General features: G+C 36.8%; 1 protein-coding gene across 1 annotated transcript in view; it reads left to right on the top strand.

Moving 5' to 3' along the window:
* Positions 1 to 25692, top strand: part of MYO3B (myosin IIIB) — a 212183-nt gene that overhangs the window by 90695 nt on the left and 95796 nt on the right. The window contains exons 12-24 of the mRNA XM_064718250.1: positions 731 to 827; positions 1693 to 1809; positions 2632 to 2736; positions 4592 to 4675; positions 5339 to 5541; positions 5900 to 5998; positions 6580 to 6694; positions 7069 to 7195; positions 7339 to 7549; positions 8623 to 8770; positions 9007 to 9160; positions 11645 to 11733; positions 13257 to 13386. Of these exons, the coding sequence (XP_064574320.1) occupies positions 731 to 827; positions 1693 to 1809; positions 2632 to 2736; positions 4592 to 4675; positions 5339 to 5541; positions 5900 to 5998; positions 6580 to 6694; positions 7069 to 7195; positions 7339 to 7549; positions 8623 to 8770; positions 9007 to 9160; positions 11645 to 11733; positions 13257 to 13386 (1679 nt within the window). The remainder of the gene's footprint in view (positions 1 to 730; positions 828 to 1692; positions 1810 to 2631; positions 2737 to 4591; positions 4676 to 5338; positions 5542 to 5899; positions 5999 to 6579; positions 6695 to 7068; positions 7196 to 7338; positions 7550 to 8622; positions 8771 to 9006; positions 9161 to 11644; positions 11734 to 13256; positions 13387 to 25692) is intronic.

Here is a 25692-nt window from a genome sequence, read left to right as displayed (position 1 = left end):
CACCCTCTGTGCAAGACATGTTACAGCCTTTAATTTGTTCCCATTTCAACGTGATGTGTTGTTTAAAAACATATACACCACATTTTCAAAGATTCCTTCAGTATAATCTGATTATAAAGGGGTTATGTGACAGTTTGTCTCTGCTGCTTGTTGTGTGGCTTAAATCTCTGGAGACAAGCTGACTGCACATCCATATAATTTAGAGTCTGATGGCAGCTGTGGTTCAAAAACGTTGTTTTGGGCCACATCTAGGGTCATCTGAGGAGGCACTTTGGCATACATCAAGGTAACAGTAGGATTTTATCCTACTTACTGCTTCTTACATCTTCTTTAGATGACAGTACTATGGCTGGGCACGTGGGGGTAGCATTTAATTAAACTGAGTGGTAGTTTATTAACTTAGAGCTGGGAGGGAAGGGAAAAGAGGAAGAATTTTTTAGTTTACTGAGTGTGAGTGAGGAGTAGTAAGTCTGTAAATAGTAAATCTTTGCTGGACATTGATGAATAGATGGGGTTATAAATTGTGAAAGAGAAAATAGGTAGTACACCAGACAGCAAGCAATCTATTGCTTTTTTATAAAAGGATACTGCAAGCAAAATTCCACATTTCAGAGAGCAGATCTGTGTTTGTGCATGACAAAAACATTCACCCAGGACTTCCCTTTGCATCTTAATGTTTGCTGTCTCTAATACACTTTGATAACACTGATGCTCTGCTAACAACTTCCAGGCATGAAAGAATACATACTAGAAGACCCTACCATGTGGACAGAGCTGACAAGTTCTCTCTAGATGACGATCTGGTAAATCTAGAAGTTCTCAATGAGGTACTGTATTGTCTGGGTGGCAGCTGCCTCACATTCTTGCCTATTTCTGCTTTCTAGGCATCTCTTAGCAGAATGAGAATGTTTCCTTCATGCAAACTTTTGTCCCTTCAAGGCAAAAGAATTCTCACGTGACTGATCTGCTACCCTCACCTTGTTAATTTATATAGTTGCATAAAAGTAGGAGCAGTGAATACTATAATGTGGAAAAGCTTAATTATGAATGATGCTAGTTTAAATTATTTTTGTGAGTTTCCTAAAATGCAAAGTTTAGTCATAAAGATGTAGTTTTAAGTGATTTTTTCTAAAATAATTAATTTATATAGGATAACATATTAACTACTGCTTCTGGCTAAAAATGACGAAACTATCCATTTCATATTTCACTGTATCAGCTATTTGAAGAGTATCTGTAAATTTTTGTGTTGATAATCTTTAAATTACATGCCAGCAAGAAAAAGGCATAATACTAAATTGTGCTATTGTCCTGTTCAAACAGTTTTACCGCTACTTAAAATTTAATCCTTGAAAAATTATTATCCTGGTTTCATGGCCAAATGAAAAAAAAATTAAATGGTCATGTACTATGAAGTGCAGCAATAATGTGTTACCACAATTTTCTCTTCAGAAGATTTACTTCTCAGCTGATATAAGAAAATACTCTCATTTCCAATTAGGAGTTGCCATTTGACTTAGTTGCATGGCATTAGCAAGAATTTTGAAAACATTTTATTTTGTGGGTTTGGCATTTAAAATATAATTAGAAACACAATAAGCATTTCTTAAACAATGTTTTCAGTATATTTATAAAAATCTTCCTAAGTGGGAAAATACTCTGTAACTATCAAACTTTCTGTAATCTTCTCAGGATACCATTATCCATCAGCTGCAAAAGCGTTATGCTGACTTACAGATCTATACTTATGTTGGAGACATTTTAATAGCCTTGAACCCCTTCCAGAATCTCAGCATTTATTCTCCCCAGGTAAGAGAAATTCCAAGCTGAAGATGGAAGTTGCTTTACATTTTCTATTAACACCACTAGCTAAAATACTTAAGTGATGCTGGAAGTTAGGAGGACAGACTAAACCTCAGCCTTTTCTTTTTCCAGAACAGTGTGGCTAAAAAATTGTTTTGTTTTGTTTGTTAAATTTGGTTTAATTTGATTTTATTCACTTCTTGGAGACACAAATTCCACATGAGGAACAGAGATTACCCCAGGCACAGCTGTGCCTCTTGCTTAGCATTTAGGGCTTTCTTCTTGGAAAGAGAAGACAGTTATATGAACCTCCTCATGCTGAGGTTTTTGCTTGCTGAAGAATTGCTCTGTGCCATCAGCTCTGCCTTAAAAGAAGCAAATTAATCAAATGCTGTAAGCAAAAAGGCCAGTTTAATTTCCTACAAATATGAAGAGAGGTGGAGCTAGAAATAACTTAGTCTCCATGGATGCCAAAATCAGGGCTTCAGATAGGGGGCCAGAATTCAGATTCACTGTAAGTTTCTTTTGTATGAACTGGTCATTTCCTTGACTGAAAGCTTGTGTTTGAAATTCTCTTCCTTGATACAGCTCTCCTCATTGTCTTGTGTGGGAAACATCAGTGTTGTAATTTGTGTTGGGTGTTCCAAATCTGGAAATTGGGTGATGGCAAGAATTACCACTCCTGTTCCAGGTGATTCAGTGGAAATTCTGTGGTATAACAGGCAACTCCTTTCTGTTGAACAGATGATACTCACTGTCTTTTTCTCAGTTCTTAATATGTAGCTAAGTTGCATATTTTGACTATTGTGTGTATTTCTTCGAATTTAGTTCTCCAAGCTTTACCATGGTGTGAAACGTTCATCAAATCCCCCCCACATATTTGCTTCTGCAGATGCTGCCTACCAAAGCATGGTTACATTCAGCAAGGATCAGGTAAGGATCTGTTCATTTTGGTTTAGGTTTTGTATTAAGCATACTGCCATTGTGCTACAGGGCTGTGAATTATGTTCTGTTAAGTTGTATTTTAGGAAATTTTTTCTTTAAGCCTTTTTATTCCTAAATTAGCAAAACCAGAGTAGAAATCTGGTCAGATTTGGGAATCCTGAAGAGACACAGTGATATGAAAGGGACTGAAAGGTCAAATAAGATGATGGAGGTACCTGACCAATATAGTTTCCTGGACAGCCATGAAGTCCTGGCTATTGACTCCAGCAGCAAAGTATTGCTGCACATTCTGATTCTAGGTCTGTCTTGACTTAGATATTTCAATAATTTATACTTGTGTTAAATAGAGGGTTCTCAATGCCATAACAGATTAGCAGAGTTTAAACCACTTTCCTGCTGCAAAAAGACACTAAGTCACAGAAAATAGGAAATTGTCTAGTAAAATAAATTAAGTATGGTTCTGTTATAAATGTAATAAGGACACAAATCCAACTATATAGCAATGATTTTAATGAGAATAAAATACCATGTTGTAGAAGATTTTACTACTTTCTTAAGATTATGACATCATACTCTTTCTAATTTGATGTGCTGTGTGTACATGAATATTGAAGGCTGATAATTATTTTTGTTTATAAAATTCTTCTGATTTTACCCTGGACATCACACAACAATTAATAGAAAATGTTCTCTTCAAAGTCACAAAACCAGTATAAAGTAGTAAAAAGCCTGAAATCAGAAAGGTATTAAAGAAAACAAGTACTCATGTTAGAGTAACTTTTGTGAGAATTTTTTATCTGATTAGATAGTGTCATTGATACAGTATCTATTTCCTAGAGCAAAAATATGCTGTCAGGCAACACAAGGTACCACCAGATAACTGCTGCAGCTTTCAAAGCTTTTCACAAAGCTCAGTTCTATATGAAGGGGCATTGCATCAAGTATTTTAGGACCTTGTATCTTGTGTATACACAGTATCATGCAAATTGGTTTTGGATGTTTGCATAGAAACCTGTGAATCTATGCAACTGCTCAGTGTTAACATTTTAATTATATGACTGTTGATAATGTGCCTTAAGTAGAATAATATTTGTATTAGTGGTCTGTAGAATACATGGGGAGAAAGGATAAATAATAAATGCTGTTAGAATTCAAACTTTCCATGATCTGCATTGTTCAATGTTCAGGTGGGAACTGGTTTTCAACTTCCATTTTGCCCATGAAGCATAACAACAGAGAGAAGGAAAGTGATTTAGGCCATTCTAGGTAGCCTCTTGAGTCTGGATGCCTTCAAAGAGCCTATAAAATACCATGTGCTAAGGACTGCTGGGACAGGAAGAAGATGGATATGTCCTCCCAGAATCACCCAGTGAACAGTTGCACATTTTTCTGAAATGTTTAGTTTGCTGTTCTGGCTTGAATATCAGCATCACCTACAGAATAGCCTCTCTACACAGGACCTGTTATTGAAGATTATTTTTCAGAACAAGCTTTTGGTCAATGTGTCAAAAACAGCTGTACCCTGTGATTCATGTTAGTTCACATGAAGTCAGTGCAGTGAGCTCAGACATGGTCACTTGTTTGTGTTCTAGCCCTTCAAAATTCAGTCATTGCTTCACAGATGCACCTTGGGATCAGGCATTGCAAGATGCATTTTAATAATCCAGGGAATAAATTACTACAATGAGCCTTTGCTGATATCTCCTTTCAGAAGGGAGTTAAAGGACCCTTAAAGTATTCTGTAGTTTTGGTACTAAACATGAAATAACAGGTAGGAGTAGTAATAACAGAAAACAACCATATGGTGAACTATGCACTTAAATATTTTGTTTTGTGTGTTCAGTGCATTATCATCAGTGGGGAAAGTGGTGCTGGAAAGACAGAAAGTGCCCATCTGATCGTCCAACATTTGACCTTCTTGGGAAAGGTATTTCCTAGCCAATTATGTAAAATTATGAAGAAATCCTCCCAACTCTACCCCAATGTTCACTTTATTTAATCTTTAATACTTAAAGCTGTTCATGTGAATTGTCACACTTGGTTTAGGGACATCATGCATGTGAGAGTATTGAATTAAGATGTGAGTGTGACTCATATCAAGCCAGTCAATTATTTTTTAAAGCGAAGGTTCCAAATTTTGTGTTCAGTACCTGTAGCTAAGTACAGTGTTTATCACATATAACATTTATACAATAAAGAATGAAAAATATTATTGTGGCTCTAATCTTAGAAGCTCTTACACATTTAAATGTTATGAGTAATGCTATTAACACAAAATAATTGGAAAATTACCCATGTCAGCTTAACCCTAAGTAGGCATCTTTAATCCAATGTGCTTTTGGTACTCTTACTGATTATAAAACAAGTCAAAGGTAGAACAATTGCAGAGAAAGAAGAATCTATATTTTGCTACCTGTGGGAGATTTTATCAGTTTGTTGGACTTCTTGTTGTATGAATAGAAAGGTTAGCACAGTACCTAATTCCATACAAGCATAAGAAAAGGATTCTTTGCTTCTGGAGCAAGAATTGGATCGGGGTAGGCATTATATTCTCTTAATTATGCTTCTGATTTGCATCCCTTCTGTCAAGGCCAATAACCGTGCTTTGCGTGAGAAAATTCTCCAGGTGAATCCTCTGGTTGAAGCGTTTGGGAATGCCTGCACTGCCATCAATGACAACTCAAGTCGCTTTGGAAAATATCTGGAAATGATGTTTACACCTACAGGAGCTGTAATGGGGGCAAAGATTTCTGAATATCTACTTGAAAAGTCAAGGGTCATAAAACAGGCTGTGTAGGTATACTAATTGCCTGTGCTATAGCATTTCTGTAGTGTTTGAATTGATTTAATTATCAAAATTCTGTGGTTTAGATACTTTTCTGTCTTCTGCTAAAATAAAAATCCTTTGTACCAGTGCTATGACAGCAAGAATAGTCCTGTTCTTCTAGAGTTGAAGGCAGAGCCACTTAATTCTTTGGGGTAATGTTGTGTTCACTGGGTTTTCTGTGTTTCACAGCTGCTAATCCTATGCTATTAAAACAAGTGGGAGGCTTCAGTGAGCTCATTATAAGAACTACTTTTACATTTGTTGTACAAGATGCCAGAAGAATAAACACAGGTGCTTTAAAAGGATACTTCTTTTTTTTTTCAGGGGAGAAAAAAATTTCCATATATTTTATTATATTTATGCTGGCCTTTATCATCAGAAGAAACTCTCTGAATATAGACTTCCTGATAAAAAGCCCCCTAGGTAATTATTGCTCACTTGTTTTAACTGCTCATTGTAATTAGCTATTGATCAGCACTTGCTTTCAGTATGATGATGCCTTCAAATCTCTCTTAATCCTTCTCCATTCCTTAAGGATCTTTTTTAATCCTCTCAAGGTGGGAGGAAGATGGACACTAAGGCATTACATTATTTGCATTTGTTTGAGAAGTTGAACTATTAAAAGAGAAGGAGGAAGAACCAAGCTCATTATGTAGATATTTTGTCATACTTTCAAATGCAGACAACCCTCCTTATGATTTCTTACCTTACATTCAGGTTCAGGAAGAACTCAGAATATGCTTTGGAGGTTTTTAATTGTTGTTTGTACTTTGAGTGCATCTGATCAGTACTGGGTGAGGGAATGTGTGTGAAATGTTGGTAACATAATTAGACATTAACAAAGAACAATGCAGATGTTAATGCAACAGAAACAAAAGCTTCTTATGAATTAACATCACATTATATAATTGAAAGTTATTGAGATAAATGTTGTTTCCAGTTACTGAGGAATTTGTATTGGCATATGTGGTAGTGTGATGCCTTCTTTCTCCCACTCTGTTTAGATATATTGATAATGAAACTGGAAGAGTAATGCATGATATTGTTACTAAAGATTCCTATGGAAGACAATTTGAAGCAATTCAGCATTGTTTTAGAATTATAGGATTTACTGATGAGGTAAGAGATTCAGTTGCTAAACCATTGTTGACCTTATTTAGGAAAACCACCTCCAGTGCTGCCCTTTGGTTTTGTGGATGTTCAAAATTTTGTGAGCCACAAAATCTCTGTAATGACAGAAGTGAGCTGTGAAAGCATAACTTCCCACTCAGAAGGCAAGACCAGCCTGAGGTCCCAGTTAGTACTCAGGCAATTCTGTTGTGCTACGTCTTGTGTGAACAGAAGCTTACTTGAACTTGTAGAACTTGGTCTCAGAGAAGGCTACAAGCTTTAATATCCATTCCAATATCCATTATGTTTTTTCCTTCATAGCCTAAATATGATGTGTGTGTCTTACGGAATTCCTTTAAAGGATTTCTTGTCATCTTTTACAGGAAGTGTATTCAGTGTACAGAATACTGACTGGAATCTTAAATACTGGAAATATTGAGTTTGCTGCTATTTCTTCACAACACCAAACAGATAAAAGTGAGGTTCCTAACCCAGAAGCCTTAGATAATGGTATATACCTTTCAACATTGTCAGTTCTGTATATGCAATTTGACTCTATTTGTGATAATCTCTAGCTCATGGTAGCAGTTGGTCAATGCTGGGGATTTCCACTGCATAACCACAATTGTGTGTCTTTTTCCACTGTCTTTCAGCTGCTGCACTGCTAAGCATTGGGTCAGAAGAACTTCAGGAAGCCCTAACGTCCCACTGCGTTGTGACGCGGGGCGAGACCATAATCCGGACGAACACGGTGGACAAGGCTGCGGACGTGCGGGATGCCATGTCCAAAGCGCTTTATGGGCGGCTCTTCAGCTGGATCGTAAACCGCATTAACACGCTGCTTCAGCCAGATAAAAATATATGGCAAGTTACACATCACTGAAACGTGTACTTACTGGGCACGAGTCAGCTGGCTTCATCCATTTGTATATTTTTGATTTTGCAGAAAAAGCGCTGTGTTTATTTTGGCTAAGGCTTCAAAATGGCTTTCATGCTGTGATACTGAATCCTGTTTCCAGGACATTAAGCCCATCATTTTCAAAGAGCTGAATAGAGTTTAGCTACTGAAGTCAATGGAAATTGGGTGGTTGAAGTGCTGTCCACTTTTTTAAAAGATGCTTCCTATGTAATAAACATGAAAATCATACAAAAGGCTGATAAATAATTGAAGTACACTGAAAAAGTTCAGTACACAGTCCTTACAGTCCCCCTGCTTTTATAAGCAAGTAATAAATGCAGATTTCAGATTATTATTGTGCTGCTAATTGAGATGTGATTATTTTAAAATTTTTTTACAATTACAGAAACATTATATTGCACATCCTTATGATTTCATTGTCAAGCACTGATCTGGTTGGTTTGATCTTTTGAAGAAGCTGTTGAGATTTTAGAAACAAGGAATCTCTCAGTAAATGTGAAAATTCCTCTGATCTGAGATCTCTACTTGCTTCTTCACTATGTCATAGAGACATATTCTCATCCATTTAATGCAGTTCTGGTAGTGACTGAATGTACTTGAGTTAGAACATGGACAGTTCAGCTTGTAGCAGCAGCAGTTTTGGTAATTACCTTCTGAATGAGTGTAGCAAAAACGTACCATTAAACCTTGACACCTTTTCTCTGCCTGGAGGAGCAGACAGTAGATTTTATTTGGGATCTGCCTACTGAAACCCCTTGTTTCAACATGGCTGCTAAGTGTCTGTTACTCAGTACCTACGATTTTTCTGCCTTCTTCATGGAACTTTGCAAGAAGCAAGTGGAAAACAGAAGTCTTAGTAATGCTGTACAAATGCACAAGTTGTCTTAGGTTCAGACACGCTTTTCCTCCTTGATTTTTGCAGCAGAGTAAATCAGTTATACAATGTTAGTTAGCAAATTTATTTTTATTTTAACTTGGTGTTGCCCATAATGAATTTTGTTTGTATCTTCACATGCAGCAATGCTGAAAGTGGGATGAATGTTGGGATACTAGACATATTTGGATTTGAGAACTTTGCAAGAAATTCATTTGAACAGCTGTGCATAAATATCGCTAATGAACAGATCCAGTTTTACTTCAATCAACATATTTTTGCACTAGAGCAGGTAAATTCAACTCTGTTGACGTCTAGCTGAATTCAGTATCCTACACCATAATCCTATTCAGGACTACTTTATAAAATGAGTATGTGATTTAAATGTGAGATAGTGACATCATTCTGTTGAAGCTGTGTAAATAATGTCAGTGAGGCCTACAGAGCATTGCTGTGGATCATAAATGCCCAAATGATGATGTTGCTTTTACTGTTTGGTTATTAAAACTGTGCTGGTGACTTTTGTAGATGGAATATCAGAGTGAGGGAATTGATGCCACTACAGTGGAGTATGAGGACAACCGTCCACTTCTAGATATGTTCCTTCAGAAGCCCATGGGCCTCCTGTCTCTACTAGATGAAGAAAGCCGATTTCCTCAGGCAACAGACCTAACTTTAGTTGGTATGTGCAAGTAAAACTCTGGGAAAGGTCTGGGAAATGACAAATGCATGTATAAATGCAATGTCATCTTTATTCAAGTTTTCCTACCCTAGCTAGCCTGAGGCTGTGTCATTTCATTTGATGTTCTAAGTATATTTTTCACTGTGCTTCATAATTTTTCTCTGCTTACATGTTTTCTATCCTTTTGAAATTGGAAAAGTTGTCTTAAGTATTAGCTGGCAAGGGCTTATTGTTTTTTCAGTGTACAAGGAAATATCCTGTGTCTTGTCCATGTATGTAGCATTAGTGTTGAAAATAAAATTTAGACTTCCCAGGCTCCTAGGCCCATATTTATCCAATTAGAAAATACTGCTTCACTCCAGATTATCTCATAATACATAAGAAGTGTTATTTCTGGTGTGGCATTTGGCTATTTCCTTGTCTTCATCCATATTTTACGTATATTTTGACAAATTTTAGTGTTAATTTTAAATACACAGCACATGCCACGTTTAAAGCTGTTGTGTTTATTTACTAGAGCTGCATTTTTCCCTGCGATATGACACAGTTCCATTTCCTTCAATGGAATGTGCTGCAGAGACCCAAACAGTTAGAGGAAAAACAACAGTTTCCAGTTAAATTGCACAACACATGTACAAGATTTTTCACTACTGCTAGGCTGAGCTGAAACTGGAATTCAGGTCACAGACAGAATGAGTACTATGGTTTTATTCTGCTTCTTGCCTTGGTTTGAAACACCCGTGTCTGCCAAGGTAGGCAGGAACCTCCTTTGGAATGGAAAATATTACCTCTTTCTCTCTGAGTTATAGTAATAACTTTGAAATTAATGAGCTTTCAGGCAAAGATATGGGAAAAAGAATAGCAGTTCTTTATTAATATGTATACACAAGTAGATATGTATAACAAGACAAACAGCCAACACCTCTGGCGGCAGCAGCAGCGAACCGAACCGAACGGAACGGAACGGAACCGAGCCGGAGCCCCGGGGCCGCCTCCCTTGGGCTGCGGGCGCTTCCCTTCGCTGCAGTTCCGCTCGCGGCCGCCAGGGGCGCTGCTGGCTCCGGCCCGGCGGGGCGGCTGCGGTGATTGCCCTGCGCCGGCAGGGGGCGCTGTGGCGCGAGCTCGGCCGCGTCTCCCTCACGGGCCAATGGCGGCGGCCGGATGGGGAATTGGGCTGGATGGAGAATTGGGCTGCAGGAGCTGCGGCTGGAGCCCCAGAGGCGGGCACACTCCAGGGTGGACCTCTAGCACTCCTCCTTTGTGTGCGAAAGTTGTCTGCCTCCCTTTTGGCTTGTGTAAATTAGTTAATACTGAATATTGAACTACTTCAGAGGTACTTTCCCTTGTGCAGCGCTGCTGGGCCTTACTGCTGCTCTGTACACAGCACAGCAGGCTCCCTCAAGCAGGCAGCAAAGTGGGATATTTTGCCCTGTCCAGGTGTGCCGGACAATCATTAATTCCACAACTCCGTCCCAGCCTCTAGAAATTCCAAACTTAGTTATTTTTCCTTAAATACAAGCTCAATTAAGTGGTAATAGAAAGAAAAACCTAACAAAAATATTAATGGATTCTAACATTAGAAAAATATTTTAATAATATTTTCTGATGTACACAGAATGACAGAGAATTTTATCAATTGATTCTGGCCTCAGATCTCAAGTTGCTTGTTCAGGTAAATTAGTATAAAAGCAAGCTTCACATTATAAATACTAATTCTTACTAAAATGGGTTCCTTTGGATCCTGCTTCTTTCCAGGAATGTTTCCTTGGCTCAGCAGGCAGGAATTGCTACCTGGGCCCTCAGTGTTGGACAGACAGCACTAATTTAATTACAAAACATTAAAGAGCCTACAAAATATCACAGGACATTAAAGACATTTGTCTTAGAAACTTGTGCTCCTTCTTCCGTCAGCTCTTTATGGGTAATCACAGGAAAAATAAAGTCTCCTTAGAAGGCGTTTTATAGAGAAGCTTCTTTTTTTCTGTGGAAGTCCAAAGGTACATGAGGGACAATTCCAGACGGAGCTCATGAACATATCCTTGAAACCTGATGTACAAAGCTAAATGGATGCAGAAAGGAAGAAAGAGAAAATACAAATAGTAGGTATTTTAGTGACTGTGATATATGCACAGTTTTCAGTGTACGTATATATAAGAGATAAACTCACCCCAAACCCTGTATATACATAAGTAAATTCATTGCACACGAAGAGAAATCATCACATCTTCTCATTGGGTCTTCCTGCTTAATATTTTTCCATGTACAAAGTCATCCACAAACAATGATTTTTAAAGACAATCTTACTGGGCTAGTTGAAAGTAAACTGTTCTATTCAGATATGACAGCTTGGTATTTCTGAGCAATCTGATAATATGTGTTTATAGCAGTTCTGACTTCTTGAGCAGAAATTTAGTAGGCTAATTAGGATGAAGATTGTAGTTAATCACTCTGTCACTTAAATCAACATCTTTTCTCAATGTCTAGATAAGTTTGAAGATAACTTACGATGCAAATACTTCTGGAGACCAAAAGGAGTGGAACTGTCATTTGGAATTCAGCACTATGCTGGAAAGGTAAGGTCATGTGATTTTTATTTAGTTCAGATAATAGTGGTATGGTCATCACTTGTTTTTATCTGAAATTTCTGCTTTATGGTTCTTTTCCCTCATTTTAATAGAAAAAATAATAAAGTTTATGCAAACACACACTCTACAATGAAACTTTTATGTGTAGCAGTCGATTTTGGAGCCTATCCTTTGGGCTGTTACACAGATTCTGTAGACAGTAAGCATCCTTTTTCTGCAGGAAACCTGGCCTCAGAAGTGCCAGTACTAAAGTCATTTCAAAGGAGGGACTCCATGGAGCCAGGGCAGGTTATGTGCTTGCTAACAGCATGTGAATGCCACAGTAGTTCTGTGTGACACTGTCATGCAAAGTACATGCATGAAAAGCAGTGTAAACCAGTATCTGTAACAGAACCTAAAGTCCTGTAGAGGGCATTGGAAAGACTGAGACTTGCTAGTAGCGGTGTTTTCTTGTACTCTGTATCTTCTGTTCTCAGAAGCTCACATTCACATATTATTTTATATGGAGAGTAACAGACATAACATAACACAACATGAGCTTTGCTTACAGTTTCAGGCCCAAATATTTGTTCATAGATAAAATTGAAATATCCATGTTTTATATAGTTATCAATTAACTCTCATCTCTGTATCATTATAAGATTCAAAAATTTTAAGATGTATTCCAGTAACTTTGGTCAGAATTTCTGTCTTGTTAAGAATAACTACTAAAATTCACACAGTTTTAGTTAATTCTTTGTACCCAGATGGCCAAATAATAAAATACAATAAAATAATAAAAACAATACTGGCCAGTTTTCTATTGCTGGAGAACATTCCATTTCTGTGTAAATTAATGGACTTCAGGGAAATTGGGCTAGAGAGGAATATTGCAAGTGATACTAAAACAGCTCTAAAAAATCATTGCAATTAAACAAAATGAAAAGTTAACTGATTCTTATATTAATACAAATATCCAGGCATTAATTTCTAATCAAAATGGTTAAAATAATTGAAATAGAGGAATGTTTGGTTGTCCTAATATGGTTTTCAGTGCCATGAGAAGATGATTTAACATACCTACATTGTGTCCAACTTATTACTATTCCTCCAGCAGGTCTACTTATAGGTCCCACGTTTGATGCAGACAAGCAATATAAAGGGACCACCTGAGAATCATTTCTCACATCACAAGAAAATGATCCACTGAAGCTTTAATGAAGGATCCCTGTTGTGTTGCATCATGCATGGAATCGTTTGACATGGCCAAGCATAGCACAACAGGATTTAAGCCATTTAACCCAATTTGATGTGCAATGGCATTCTATGAATATAGATACTCTGTATAGCCAATTTGCATTCTGAACACACTGCTCTAGTTCACTTTTAAGACCTTTGCAGGTAATTCATTTGCTTGTCAGACCAATCTAGCTGGTCCACTTGGTCATCCTGACCGTTCACGTTTTAAAGAACATAGTAAGTTTTAGGTAACCCTTTTCGTAAAAATTTCTAATTCTGTTTTCCCCCACCAGGTATTATATGATGCCTCTGCATTCCTTGAGAAGAACAGAGACACTCTTCCTGCTGACATAGTGGTGGTGTTGCGAACTTCAGAGAACAAACTTCTCCAGCAGCTGTTCTCTAGCCCATTAACAAAAACAGGTATGTTCTGCACAGCTTTGCTGACATTGTAACTTCTTCAGCTACCTGTTCCTCTCAAACTCCTACTTGATTCTGGACAAATTTTTTTCTATTATTTTATCATGTCTTCTTTCCAGAGTGTTTGTTCTCTGATTTCAAGATTTCATTTCCTTTCATGAATCTTGTGCAGCAAGATTCTTCCCTGACTCCAGAGAAAGGGAGATTATTAGATGCGTAGGGCAAGAGCTCATTCTCAGAGCAGGATAAAAATATGAGAGTTTCTAGTTCTTAGTCCTTCACTAAGATCAGTACTCACTTGGTAGATTCTCGTGTCTTACAGCTCATAAATCATGTGATATAGATCAAGGTGTTTTGGAGGTAATATCCATCTATTTAGAAGCACTGATGTAATACATCATTTCTTACAAATTATGAAAGCCATATACTAATAGGCTAGAAGTAATTCTGTTGATTTAAAGCTTGTTGACTTTGACTTACATGAAAGTGCCAGATCTGTAGCTAAATAAAACAGCAAGATGAAGTTTGATTACTCCATGGATAGATGCCAGAATGCCAGTACCATATGCAAATGATAGTTCTGCAGCATCCATGCAAACAAGCCAGCAAGCCAGCAAATGAATACTTCTCTCAATACTTATAAAGCATCTTTTTCATGATGGGTGAGAAAAGTATGTAATACTAAATCTAAATACAGTGGATGGTACTAGATTGCAAAATTACTGTGAGCTGACATATGGAGAGGACGTTGAATGTTTAGATAGAAATACTTGGTAGATGCATTAGATAGTGCTGGGTAGGTTTATTGTTCATTGGCTGTAGGTGCAATCCTGTGCCTGTGCACAGCTCTCTGCCTTGAATTTCTCGACTGTCAGTAACCCAGTCATAGCATCTGGTGATGCATATAACCTCTCTTGACATTTCTGTTTAGAAAAAAAAACATCTGGAGAAAAAAAATTATATTGAGCTTTTTTTGCACACGTAAAATTGATATTATAATATCTGTTTATATACTACAGAGGATAGGTTCCTGTTACAGGGTAATTCTTCCTGTAATTGAAAGGCTTTCAACTACCTCACCTCAAATTACACTTTCAGAGGTCCTTGAGAGGTGAGGATCCAGTGAAGAATCTGCTTCTCCTTCAGCTGTAATGAGTTTAGATGGAATAGAGTTTATGATGGAGGATTGGTTTGTGCCCAAGTGGGGAACAAAGGATCTTTTTATCTATTACTACTCTACTTTTGAGTCTGTGTTAAATTGGTAAAAGAGATACTGATCAAGCAGAGCAAGAAAGAAAGCTCACACATGGTCAAATGTGCCTCCATACCCCTCTTTACAAGCTGTTTTACACCTTGGAGCTGTTGTCAGAATGAAACCAATTAGGTGCTTGTCTCAGTTATCAGTCCTAATTATTGCAAATATAATTTTTATTTTATTGCTATTTTTAAATCAGAACGCTGATGCCTTCATGCAAATTCATCTTTTTCTGGCATTATAGAGTTATTTTCAGTAGCAGCAGCACTCAACTTGAGTATTTTGCCTGAGATGCATTGAAGGTTCAGTAAGAGATACTTCTCATTGCAGTTAATGTAAAGTTACCATGCTGGTGTGTTTTACCTATTCTTACATTCCTTCCTTGTTTCCTATTTACATTAATGGAATGCTTTCTGCCTCCATTTACCTTTCTATGAAGAGCACACAGCAAGTTAAGTGTTTTCTGTATTTCTCAAGTTGGTACAGGACATCCTGATAAAAAAAAAAAAATTATTGTGCATGTGCTTCTATGCATGGTGTTATAGGAATAGCTTCAAGCTCTTATATAATTTTTATTTTTCAAAAGCCTTTGTGATTTTGCTCTTTTTTTCCAGCTGTCCAATATAATTGACATTCACATCCTGTGTTAGGGCCTCTGTGTTCTGAAATCAGATTGTTGCCAGGTTTAGTTTTGGCAGCTTGCAAGATAAATGAAAGGTTTGGCTGAGAACAGAAGGCATTGCTGGCAATGCTACTTCATCTGCTCTGTGAAGAAAGATAATGCTATTCTTTTAACTTTCTACAAAGATGCTTTTGTAAACAAAAGAATAGTGAGTGTGCATGTATTCCATTGTACTCTGTCCGTGTCTCTTAGCCCTCTTCCCTCCACTCAACATGCGCTTCATTCCTAAAGAAAACACAAAAAAAGCAGATTAAGATTCATAACCTTGGTACAGCTTTTGGTCAATTACTGACTAATGCAAAAGTTAGTAATTTACATGGGAAGCCATATTCCATCTTTCCAGGTAACCCTGACTTGGAATGGCCTTTCTGGCAGTATGTGTGATGTTTTGTTTGAAGATGAGTGGCAGCACACTTTCCCATCTGCTGGCAGCCATCTCTGGAACGTGCAGTGTAGCTGGGTTTTGCCAAGCGCGGGCTCCCGTACGCGTTGCAGCCACTGGGTGGTGCTAAGCCAGAGGCGTGAGGGAGTGCGAGACCGAAATCGTGCGGCTGACAAGGACGGAAAATGTAGTTCTTTAAATACCAAAAAGAACAAAAAGATGCCTTTCCCACCCTGAGATGATCCTCTGTTTGAAGTATATTTATATAACTGTCATATCTTCCCCTGTCAAAAACTGAGCAGCATCCAGAAAATAAATACTAAAAAGCTAAATTCTTTTACTAATTTAAGATCATGTTAATCCTTGTAATTTATCAAGTACACTTATCCCTTCTCAACAAATGCTTCTATTTCGCAGTAGCAGTCTTTGCAGTTTAAAGGGCCAGAAATTAACAGCAGGACATTAAATTTACATTTGTAATAGTAATTTATTGTTAATAAAGTATGCAACTACTCATATGAGACATTGGAACTTAAACATTCTGGAACTAATTTTGTAGCATATACAGCTTGTTTTTCCATCTTCCAGTGGAAATTTAGTCATGTTCAGTGTGTTCTGAAATATGCACTTTCTAGGGACCTTTTAACTTCAAAATTGAATGAATGTATTCTGATTTAACCTAACAGTTCTCCCATTTGCTTCCATATCTGTCACTTTTTTTCTGTAGACAGATCTTCTTGTGCTGCCACTACTATAGATGAATATGCATGTTCCCATTTAGATAGAATATATTCCTGATTATCTCTGGGTTTGGTTTATCACTGTTGCTGGTAAAGCATCAGAGAGAAAAGGAATTACATGAAGTAGAAAATAGAGTCCCCTTGTAAAAATAGAGGATTTTTGTTGGAAAAATTAAAAACAGCCTTGGTACCTTCACCGTTGAGGAGTCAGACCATTTTGCTCACTGTCCTGATATTCAGTAATTTTTGCAGCATCACCTATAAAGGGTGGTACTGTTGGATTGCTTGGGCAAAGCACCCCTGGGGGTTTTTGAGACTTTATCTTTTTAGAAAAGCTGCATCACAACAAGATCTTCTACTCCTGAAACAGAATCTCTGCAGACTTTTGTCCTTGCCATAACTCACAGACCTTTAGGACTTCGAGAAAGTTATCGTCTGCAGGGGGGGAAAGGGAAATCCTTCCCACCAGAAGAGGAGAGACACTGCAAAACATCCTTGTCCTTGCTCTGAGGATCAGTAGGGGTTTAGCTTGGCTACACAGAAGAAATACAAGCAACAGAAGAAATACTACAGCAACATCATATCTAATGATTTTAGTAGCATTGGGTATTGCTCACACATTAGGGTAATGGAGTATCCATTATATTATATATAACGGTATATCGTTGCTTAAAAACACTCCTTGTATGTGGTGCCTATATATTTAATCATAAATATAATATATATTAATTCTCTGTCAGAGAGAATTGGGATGAGTGTTTTCACAACTGGGAGGAAGGGTTTGGTTAGTCATGTTTTAACAAAGTAATTTTTTTGTCCAAAGTAGAATTTTTTCCAGACACAAGTTATTTATAATTCACCTGTCTAAAGGTCATTTCTCCTCCTCAATATTGATGTTTAGTCTGTGTTCTTTCTGCCTTTGGGTCTCTAGTCTTGCTTACAAACCTTAGATGCAAAGTAATTATAAGTAGTGTATGTTTGTTTACCAAACCAAACAACTAACGGACCATGTGCTAAGAGAAAATGTGAAAAAAATGTTTCAGGTTAGCTTTATGCACACTAAAGCACTAAAGAACAAAAGAACTATGGCCTTTTGTTAAACCACTTTAGAGAACTGCTTTTCACCACTTCTTGGTGACAAGAGTACTATCTTTAACTTGTGTGTAACTTGTGTGTAACTGTGATAGCACATGATTCCTCATGACAAGTCAGAAACCAAAGGAAAGATTTTCTTGCATTTCAGTCCTACGAACAGGTACTGCTGGGCATACATGGAGTGTAATCCTGGCAAGTCAAAATCATAGGTGCTTTGCCACTGTTTTCAGTAGAACCTGGTAGGTTTGAGCTGTCATGTTTGTCACTGGGCACTCCTATTGAGCACAGGCCCTTGCTCTGGCAATATATAGTGGTAGGTCTCTTGGTTTAGTGTGTGTTATTCACTAAAATACAGAATGCTTCCATTTGGGTTTAGTGTATTTTTTCCTCTTATTTCCATCCATCACAATAGAACCAAATACTCAAAAACATTTTAATTTTACTAATTTATTCCACAATAAAATTTTCTTATAATGGTACTTTTGTGTTAGTATTTTCACCTGTAAGAGATCAGGCACTCTTAAGTCAAATTAATTGGAAACAAAGTCATTGTAATTACAGTATCTCTACTTAAAAATTAATTAGAATTTATATTTTGTAAGAATCTTGGCAAAATTAATGGTAGCTGTGTATTTCACTCAGGACATGGAGGCTTTTATACTTCTAACTGGTCTGTATGTTAAAAACACAAAAATAGTTTTTGCTCTGCTGCCAGTGAGTTGTATGCAAAGAGAAGCTTTAAACCACAGCTGTGCAGTGTAACAGTCATGAACTTTACTGGGTTGCAGATGTGGGATATCAGTAAACTCAATTAATTGTAGCTTAACTGATTTTGGGAGGTAGAGTGATGAATTACTTTTTAGAGTTCTGCACTTGAGCATTTTACAGCTCAGTGTTTATTTTTCTTCATGTCCTAAGGTTTTGCATCATAGGACAAATGTAGTACAGATACTCATAAAACTTACTAGCAATAGGATCCAAAACGTGCTCTGAAATAGCCCTAAAAATGGAACTCATCTAGAAACAGAGCCATCTATCAGATCAAAGTTAAGGTCTCAGTCCTGCTAAAGCTTTATATAAAGCATAACAATTATTTACTGTTGAGAATTACTCCCTATAAATAGTGTCAGTGAATCTCTGGAATTGCACATGGCAGTAAGCACAACAGCTGAGAATTGTCAAGTTAGATTTACCACAGCTGTGTTTGGTAAGGGGTGTTACCCAATCAGAATTATGCTGGTTTTTAATCTGAGACTTCACAGATTATATTGTACTGAAAATGAGCAAGGGGGCATAGATGTTTTTTGTCTCCAAGTGCTTGCAAATTGAACTCTAATAAAATTAGAAGTAGACAAGTTTAAGAATAGGTCTTAATTAATTTACTGATTTGATTTATAATAGATCAATCTCTGTAGAACAAATCTTGAGAATAGTTTTTCTTTACCTTTTTCTCAGAAGAGATACCTTTCCCAATTTTCATGTTTCTGGCCTAACTTCTCAATCCTATAATAAACATGATTTCTCAGTACTGCATAGTAATTAATCTTAACACTGCATTGTACACTAATTTAATTCAAAATCTATTGATATTGAGGAAACAAAAGATACATCACATAAAAGATGTTGCTGTTTTTAATATTAACGAGTAGACTGTGGGGTTTCACTGTACGCCATATACAGAATTTAAATAGAGAAATATTCAGAGAATTATACCATTGTTTTAATGGGTAGTTTACTTGGCAGTTTTAATAGGCACTGTGTGCTGTAAGGCCAAACAAACTATGTCAGAGATGCTCAGTATGTCATTGGAAGCATTCAGTAGCTCTGAAGATCAAATCCTAGAAGAGCATTATTTTAAAATTTCCTAGTGAGTTTTCAGGGCAGATAACTTTCTTGAATATTCAGATAATCTTACTCATATGAATATCCATGATGTTTTTTGGTGTGTCCTTAACAAAGAATGTGCTTATATTTCCCACTCCTTCAAAATAATTGCATTAAGGGATTAATATATCTAAAGGATGAATGTAGTGGGTGGAAAATAAATCTCTGAGTCTGTGCTAGAGCTTGTATATTCATTTCAGAGTATTTCATGCAGTCTTACTATGATTTTGTATTTTTATCATTTTTCTTTATTCCTTCATCTTACAGCAAGCTGTAAAGGCCAGTGCTTTACTGAACCAGCATTATCTATTATTATTTGACTTTGTCTTCCTTACTCCAACCTGACTTGCCTTGATGCAGGAGTGGTTAATTGAGCTGCCTGGATAGCGGGTCACAGTGTGTGACAAAGCAAATGTGTTTGTGGATATTTGTATGAATGAGTATTTATTTCATTAAGAGCGGAGATACAAATATAATTAATGTTTTGCATTACTGCAGAAGTAACTGATTTTGTATCAACAGGGATAATACACAGAAGCCCTGACATCCAGGGAAGCAATGGTTCAGTTGAGAAGCCTTTGAGACTTGATTAAATTAGTTGTCAACATCAATAATGCCTGCATTTCAGAAATGGGAAGGTCTGGGACTTATATAAAAGTTCTGTAATCCTGTTTCATCTTAAATTAACCCTTTAAAAAGACAGTTCTTGCCATGGTGTTTCAAAACCTGGTTTTGACACCATTTTTTAGCCTGTCTAGCCTTAGGATCTTGATGACTGGGGATAGTGATAGTCATAGTGAGATCAAAGAAAATGTTCCATAATTTTTTCCACGTGCTTTCAGTTGCATCTTTACACCTGAATTTTTTCACTGAATTCATTAGGAATCTTCACTGGCTTGGTAGGATTTTGACCAGTGTGTCTGTATGGAGCAGCTTCAGCAGCAGGTCCAGAGTGATGGAATATATACTGTAAAATTTTTAAACATTGTATGGTGAATTACCATCTCTGGATATACAAGCAAAGGGCTAGAAATCAGAGTTCCTGACTTCGCCTGGATTTCTTGTTTATTTACTGCTGTTCTAGAAACTTACTTTGGCCTCAAGTTAAACTGAGCACTATAAAGCTTTATAGATAGAACAATAACTACTGTGTTCTTTATAATCACTTTCACTTTTCTGGATAAAGCAAATACGATTTGGGGGGGGAGATTTCTTACATAACATGCAATAGAAATATATCAGCTACATAAAACAATGCGGGAGACTAGATCTGAATCAGACTGTGGGATAACTATATTTCCAACATGTGTATGATTTTAGAACTATTCTTTAACATACCTCTGGAAGAAGAAATAAACTTGTCCAGCCTCAGTAGATGTAAGTAGAACAAGGTTATTTTGACCAATAAAATCAGTGAAGAATTCCTCAATAATTAAATTTCACAGAAAATTCACCTCTGTAGTTTTTTTTCTAATCTCAGTTACAGATGTGGTAGCAGGCCAATCTGCTGGGGCAGCACAAAACCTCGTATTGATGGAGGGGTACTGTCCTGGCAGCAGCAGTGTTCTGCTGTTCCCCAGAGAATTCAAGGTTTGTTGTACTGGGCTGATTGCATACAATAGCATCAAACTGTGCACTACAAGAGATATGTAAGGAGATTGCTAAGGACAATATCTGAAAGAAATGGCCCATGTCTTCTGACAACATATAAATCATAAAAAGCTGAACCAATTTGTTCTGGAATGCAGGAGCTGGAAGCCTTACTGGACCAGACTGTGACCAGCCTCTCTTCAGCCAGCCAGTTGGTCAGGTCTCCAGCTAGTCAGCTACAGACCTGACTAAAGAAAATGGTGAACATGAAGCAGTAGAAAATTGCAGTATTGTTTGTACAAGAATTTTCCCTTTTCCAAACTTTTAAAGTGTGTTTTATTTTTGTCTAGGTGCAGGTTCCGATAGTTAGCACTGACTGTACTCAGTGTGCCACTCCTATCCTTAGTCCTGTGTTTGGACAGAGGTGCCCAACCTATGCCCTCCTGGCAGTGGCCAGATAGCAGTCTAGTCCCTGCTCTGCCACTCTGTTTTCCAGAACCACATGATCATTCCTTGGCCTGTGGCTAGGAACCTTTTTATTGTGTTGTCAGGCTGTACCACACGTTTTGCCTACTGTCTGTAAGTTTGGTCACGTCCCAGGACTTTGAGAATCACATAAGTTTTCTTGAATGTCCTCTGACCACATACTGTGCCCATGAGAATTCAGGAAAGAATCCAGGAAAGGTTTCAGTGTACATACTCCCAGTCAAGTTGATGAATGCACATTGGTTCAATTTAGCTAGAAAATTGGGCATGTTGCTTAAAACAGCAGTTAGTACTCAAAGTTTTGTTAGAAAAATACCTTGGGCAGTACCATTAACTAGTTTAATTAGTACCATAAATTGTTCTTCTTTAGTAGGTAAGGATAAAAGTTAAGACCTTTCTTACTGCCATCATGCATTCACAGATCTATAGTATGTATAGATACTATGTATGTACATATGTGCAGAATACAGTGGGCAGTTTGACCTTCATTCCATCTCAGCTGCTGTCAGTGTCTCTGTTCCCTTCCATTCTGCAAGAAGCCTACTAACCTACTGTGTTGAAACAATACTTTACCATGGCAGTGTTGATGCTTACAAGCAAGGTTTTATTTGTTGCTGTAGACATGGTGCTGTGTATTTACCAGTGTGTGCCTTCCTAATGTGGCAAGTGACCACTGAAGTGCCTGCAGTGTGTGCAATAGAAAGCATAACAGCACTGAACTTATACTCAAGTTCTCCAATCCCAGTCTAGCAATGTCAAGTTTTTAGTTGTCTGTAAATATGATTGGTGTTTACTTCATGCAAAAAAGACTAAAGAAATCCTTAATCTAATTGAGAATCAGTATCAGAATTCCTCAGTTCACTATGGCATAGATTTTTCATTTCAAATAATCTGGGCCAAAAACATGCATATTTTTTCTCCTGAAGCAAATATTCATAATTAGATTATTCCCAGGTGGGCTTCACTATTACTAAGCTTTTATGCTGATTAGATTCTGTTTGATTATATGTATCTGATTTTGGAAATAATATTTCTTGATTTTATTTTGAATATAAAGTAATTGTCTTTTCAGAAGAAACAGTAGTTGAAGTCTATCTGTATTGATAGTTGTGCTCTACAGACAGTATTTTTATAAATACATTCTTGTGTAAAATGTAAAGTATATGAGAAAATTGGATTCTTTGCTTTTTTATTGCACAAGATTAGCTTAAATTACTTTAGTGACTCTCAATGACTCAAAAGAGCAGAGTTTTGATAGACAGATTCAAATTAGTACCCAATAAAAAAAGTGCATGTATTCATTTGTACTTGAGCTAAAAGCTTAGTCTTACAGTAGCAGAAGATGAAAATGCATTATGGAGATAAGCAGTCGACTTCCTTTGGCCAGATAAAATGTACTGAAAGGAAAGACAGAGAAGATTCTGAGTATGTCAAAGACATTGTCTGGCCCTGTACCTCTTCTGGAGTTTGAGTGCTTAGCTGTGATTAGAAGTAACCTCAATGAAATATGAATGCATTGTAGCATTTCTGACCATATTATACTGGATCTAAATGGTGTTTGAAGTAACCCCTCTTTATCTGAACTAGAAGCATGAAAGAAATTAAAAGCATGAAAGAAATTAATAAACTACATGAGGATAAGGAAAGAGCTTGTACTTGCCCTCTATACAATAGCAATATCCCTGGTGCAACATGTACAGTAAGGTGACATTGTCATTAGACTTTTTCTCTGTAAGACATTTGCACTTCACAAACTGAATGTTGTGTCAAAGCTTAACATACTTCTTACCTGGCATGCTCCTACTTTGGGATGAGTGATCTATTGCAGGCATAACCAAAATGAGATTATAAATACAGTGCTGATATTGCTAATATTTGCCTGGTACTGCTTACAGAAGCCATCACCTAAGAATAAATGAAGCACAAACCATAGGTAACATCAGAACATCCAGCCAGAGTGTGTACTTTTCCTAATTAGTGCATAAAGTCAACAGCCAATCATTAATTCATCCAGATCACACAGTGAGTAACTACCAGGAATGCAAATGAGAAGCCAGGAATGCTGACTAGTCCTTTTGGAGATCTGGAGACCACTTCCAAAGTCCAAAAAGAAAAAATAAACACATTTCTTCTTTGTGTGTGATGTAAAGACTTTCAAAACTTCTGCTTGGCTTTGCATAATAGAAGAGATGCAGTTCTTTGATAATATGGTCTTTCTCACCTAGCTGAAATGAGGCATCAGTGAAGAACATTTTTGCAGAGATGTGAGATCTTGTAAACAGCTTCAATACAAAGGGTGGTTTGCTGAGCATTGACACTAAGCTTTGCAGAGTCCATAGATTTTGTGCTGCTACTTCTTTTTCCCTTGAACACTCTTAAGACCATTTCACAAACTTTGGAAACTTCTCAAAGCATTAAAGAGAATGTTTTAACTTAATTCTTAACTTTATTGAACAGAGGCAAAAAAGAGAAACATTATGTCTGACTGACTCCTTCATTGTTGCAATGAATCCCAGAGACCTCAGTCTCTGTTCCATGTGCATAGGCAGGAGCCTTAATTGTTCAGATGAGCAGTCCCATTGAACTGAAGTGCATGTGGGTAAAATTTAACATGTACATGTTTGAAAGATGAATCCTAACTTTAAACATTAACTTTCTTTCTCCTCCCTCAAAAAAACCAAAAAACAAACAAAGAAACCAAAACAAAAACAAAACAAACAAAACAAACCAAAAAAAAAACACAAAAAAACCCCACCCAAAACCGAAATAAACAAAATCCCCAAAACATAAGACAATTTTGAGAGGGTTTTATATGACTTAGTTGGTCTGTTTTATGGACTTGGATTTAATGTAGGTAGCATTTGGTCTGAAGGGGTGTAATTTGTATTTTGTGTAAAGTTTTGACTATATAATTGGTGTGAAGCTGGATTTCTGAAAAGCACAGTGCAATCTTTCACCCTTTAACCAATTTAACCTTTCAAGGAACCCATGACAGTTCAAGCTACCCATATAATTACCTATAAATATTTGTGCTTTAAATATTAATGCTTTTGACAAAATGGTTTAACATTTAATTATTTTTTGTGTGTTAAGGTATAAATTACCTTGTAAATGAAAATCAAATGCAGGGATAGGTGCCAAATTTTACTGACTGTGAACACCATGCTAACCCTGGGTGAAACATTTCTTATTATGTAGACTAATTTTCAAACCACATTAATTCTGTTCATTAGTTTTAATGGCTTAGACAAGTTAAAGATTGGTAGTTACTTTTCCTGAGCATGAGCTAGAAGGGGTAAGTAATTCAGAAATTTTTATTGAAGTATCATTTTGTGTTTCAGCTGAGAAAGAAAATCCTGGTAATATTTTTTCCATGGATTCAATGTAATGCTACAAGTTATTACATAGGAATTCACTTTACACATGAAATAAGCACTGGTAAGAGTCCATTCCTAGAAGGAAGTAACTACTGAGCAAAGGCACGATAGGTAAAGCATTTCTTTTTTTAAGTGGGCACTGAACACTTTGGGGTTGTTTGTTTGTTTGGTGGTTTTTTGTTTTGTTGGTTTTGATTTTTGTTTGTTTGTGAAGTCATTAAAGATTTGTGATTAATTAAAAGGTTTATTTATTTGCTTGGCTTACCAGATCAGAAACATTTAGTTTTAGTTTTGCATGAGAAACTAAGGGAGACCTCAGGGATATTAATTATGAACCCTAGAAACATAATGCCAGCAGTGAGCATGGTGAACCTTGAGCAGTTATAGAACCATTCTAAATTTTATTTCAGTATTAGAGTTTTTAAATTTTTACAAAATTCAGTGAAATTTTAGTAATTTCAAACAGTCTGATTCAAAGTCCTTTCTTCTTCCAACTCTCCTCTTTTATCATGTGTTACCAGTTTTTCAGTGCAAGGTTTTTAAGTTTTAGACTTGCTAATCTGAAACTTAGCCAAAAACAACCTTTGCAAGCTATTTTAGCTTAAAAAAAGGCCCAAAAGAGTAATTTCTAACATTGAAAAAGAACAAAATTGCAACTGGGAGAAAAATTATTTCACCATCTACTTGTTCATTAAAGTCCTCATTTTAACTTTGGAGAGATACATGTATTTACAGTATGTACCATGCATGTGCATCAATATTCCAGATTTCCCCAACAGTTGTGATTCTCATTAGCATACGCAGTATAACAGCCTAAA

The sequence above is a fragment of the Zonotrichia leucophrys genome, chromosome 7, assembly GCF_028769735.1.
Source record: "Zonotrichia leucophrys gambelii isolate GWCS_2022_RI chromosome 7, RI_Zleu_2.0, whole genome shotgun sequence".
Lineage (NCBI taxonomy): Eukaryota > Metazoa > Chordata > Aves > Passeriformes > Passerellidae > Zonotrichia > Zonotrichia leucophrys.
The sequence above is the reverse complement of the archived record's forward strand: the minus strand, read 5'-3'. Positions and strand labels throughout refer to the sequence as shown.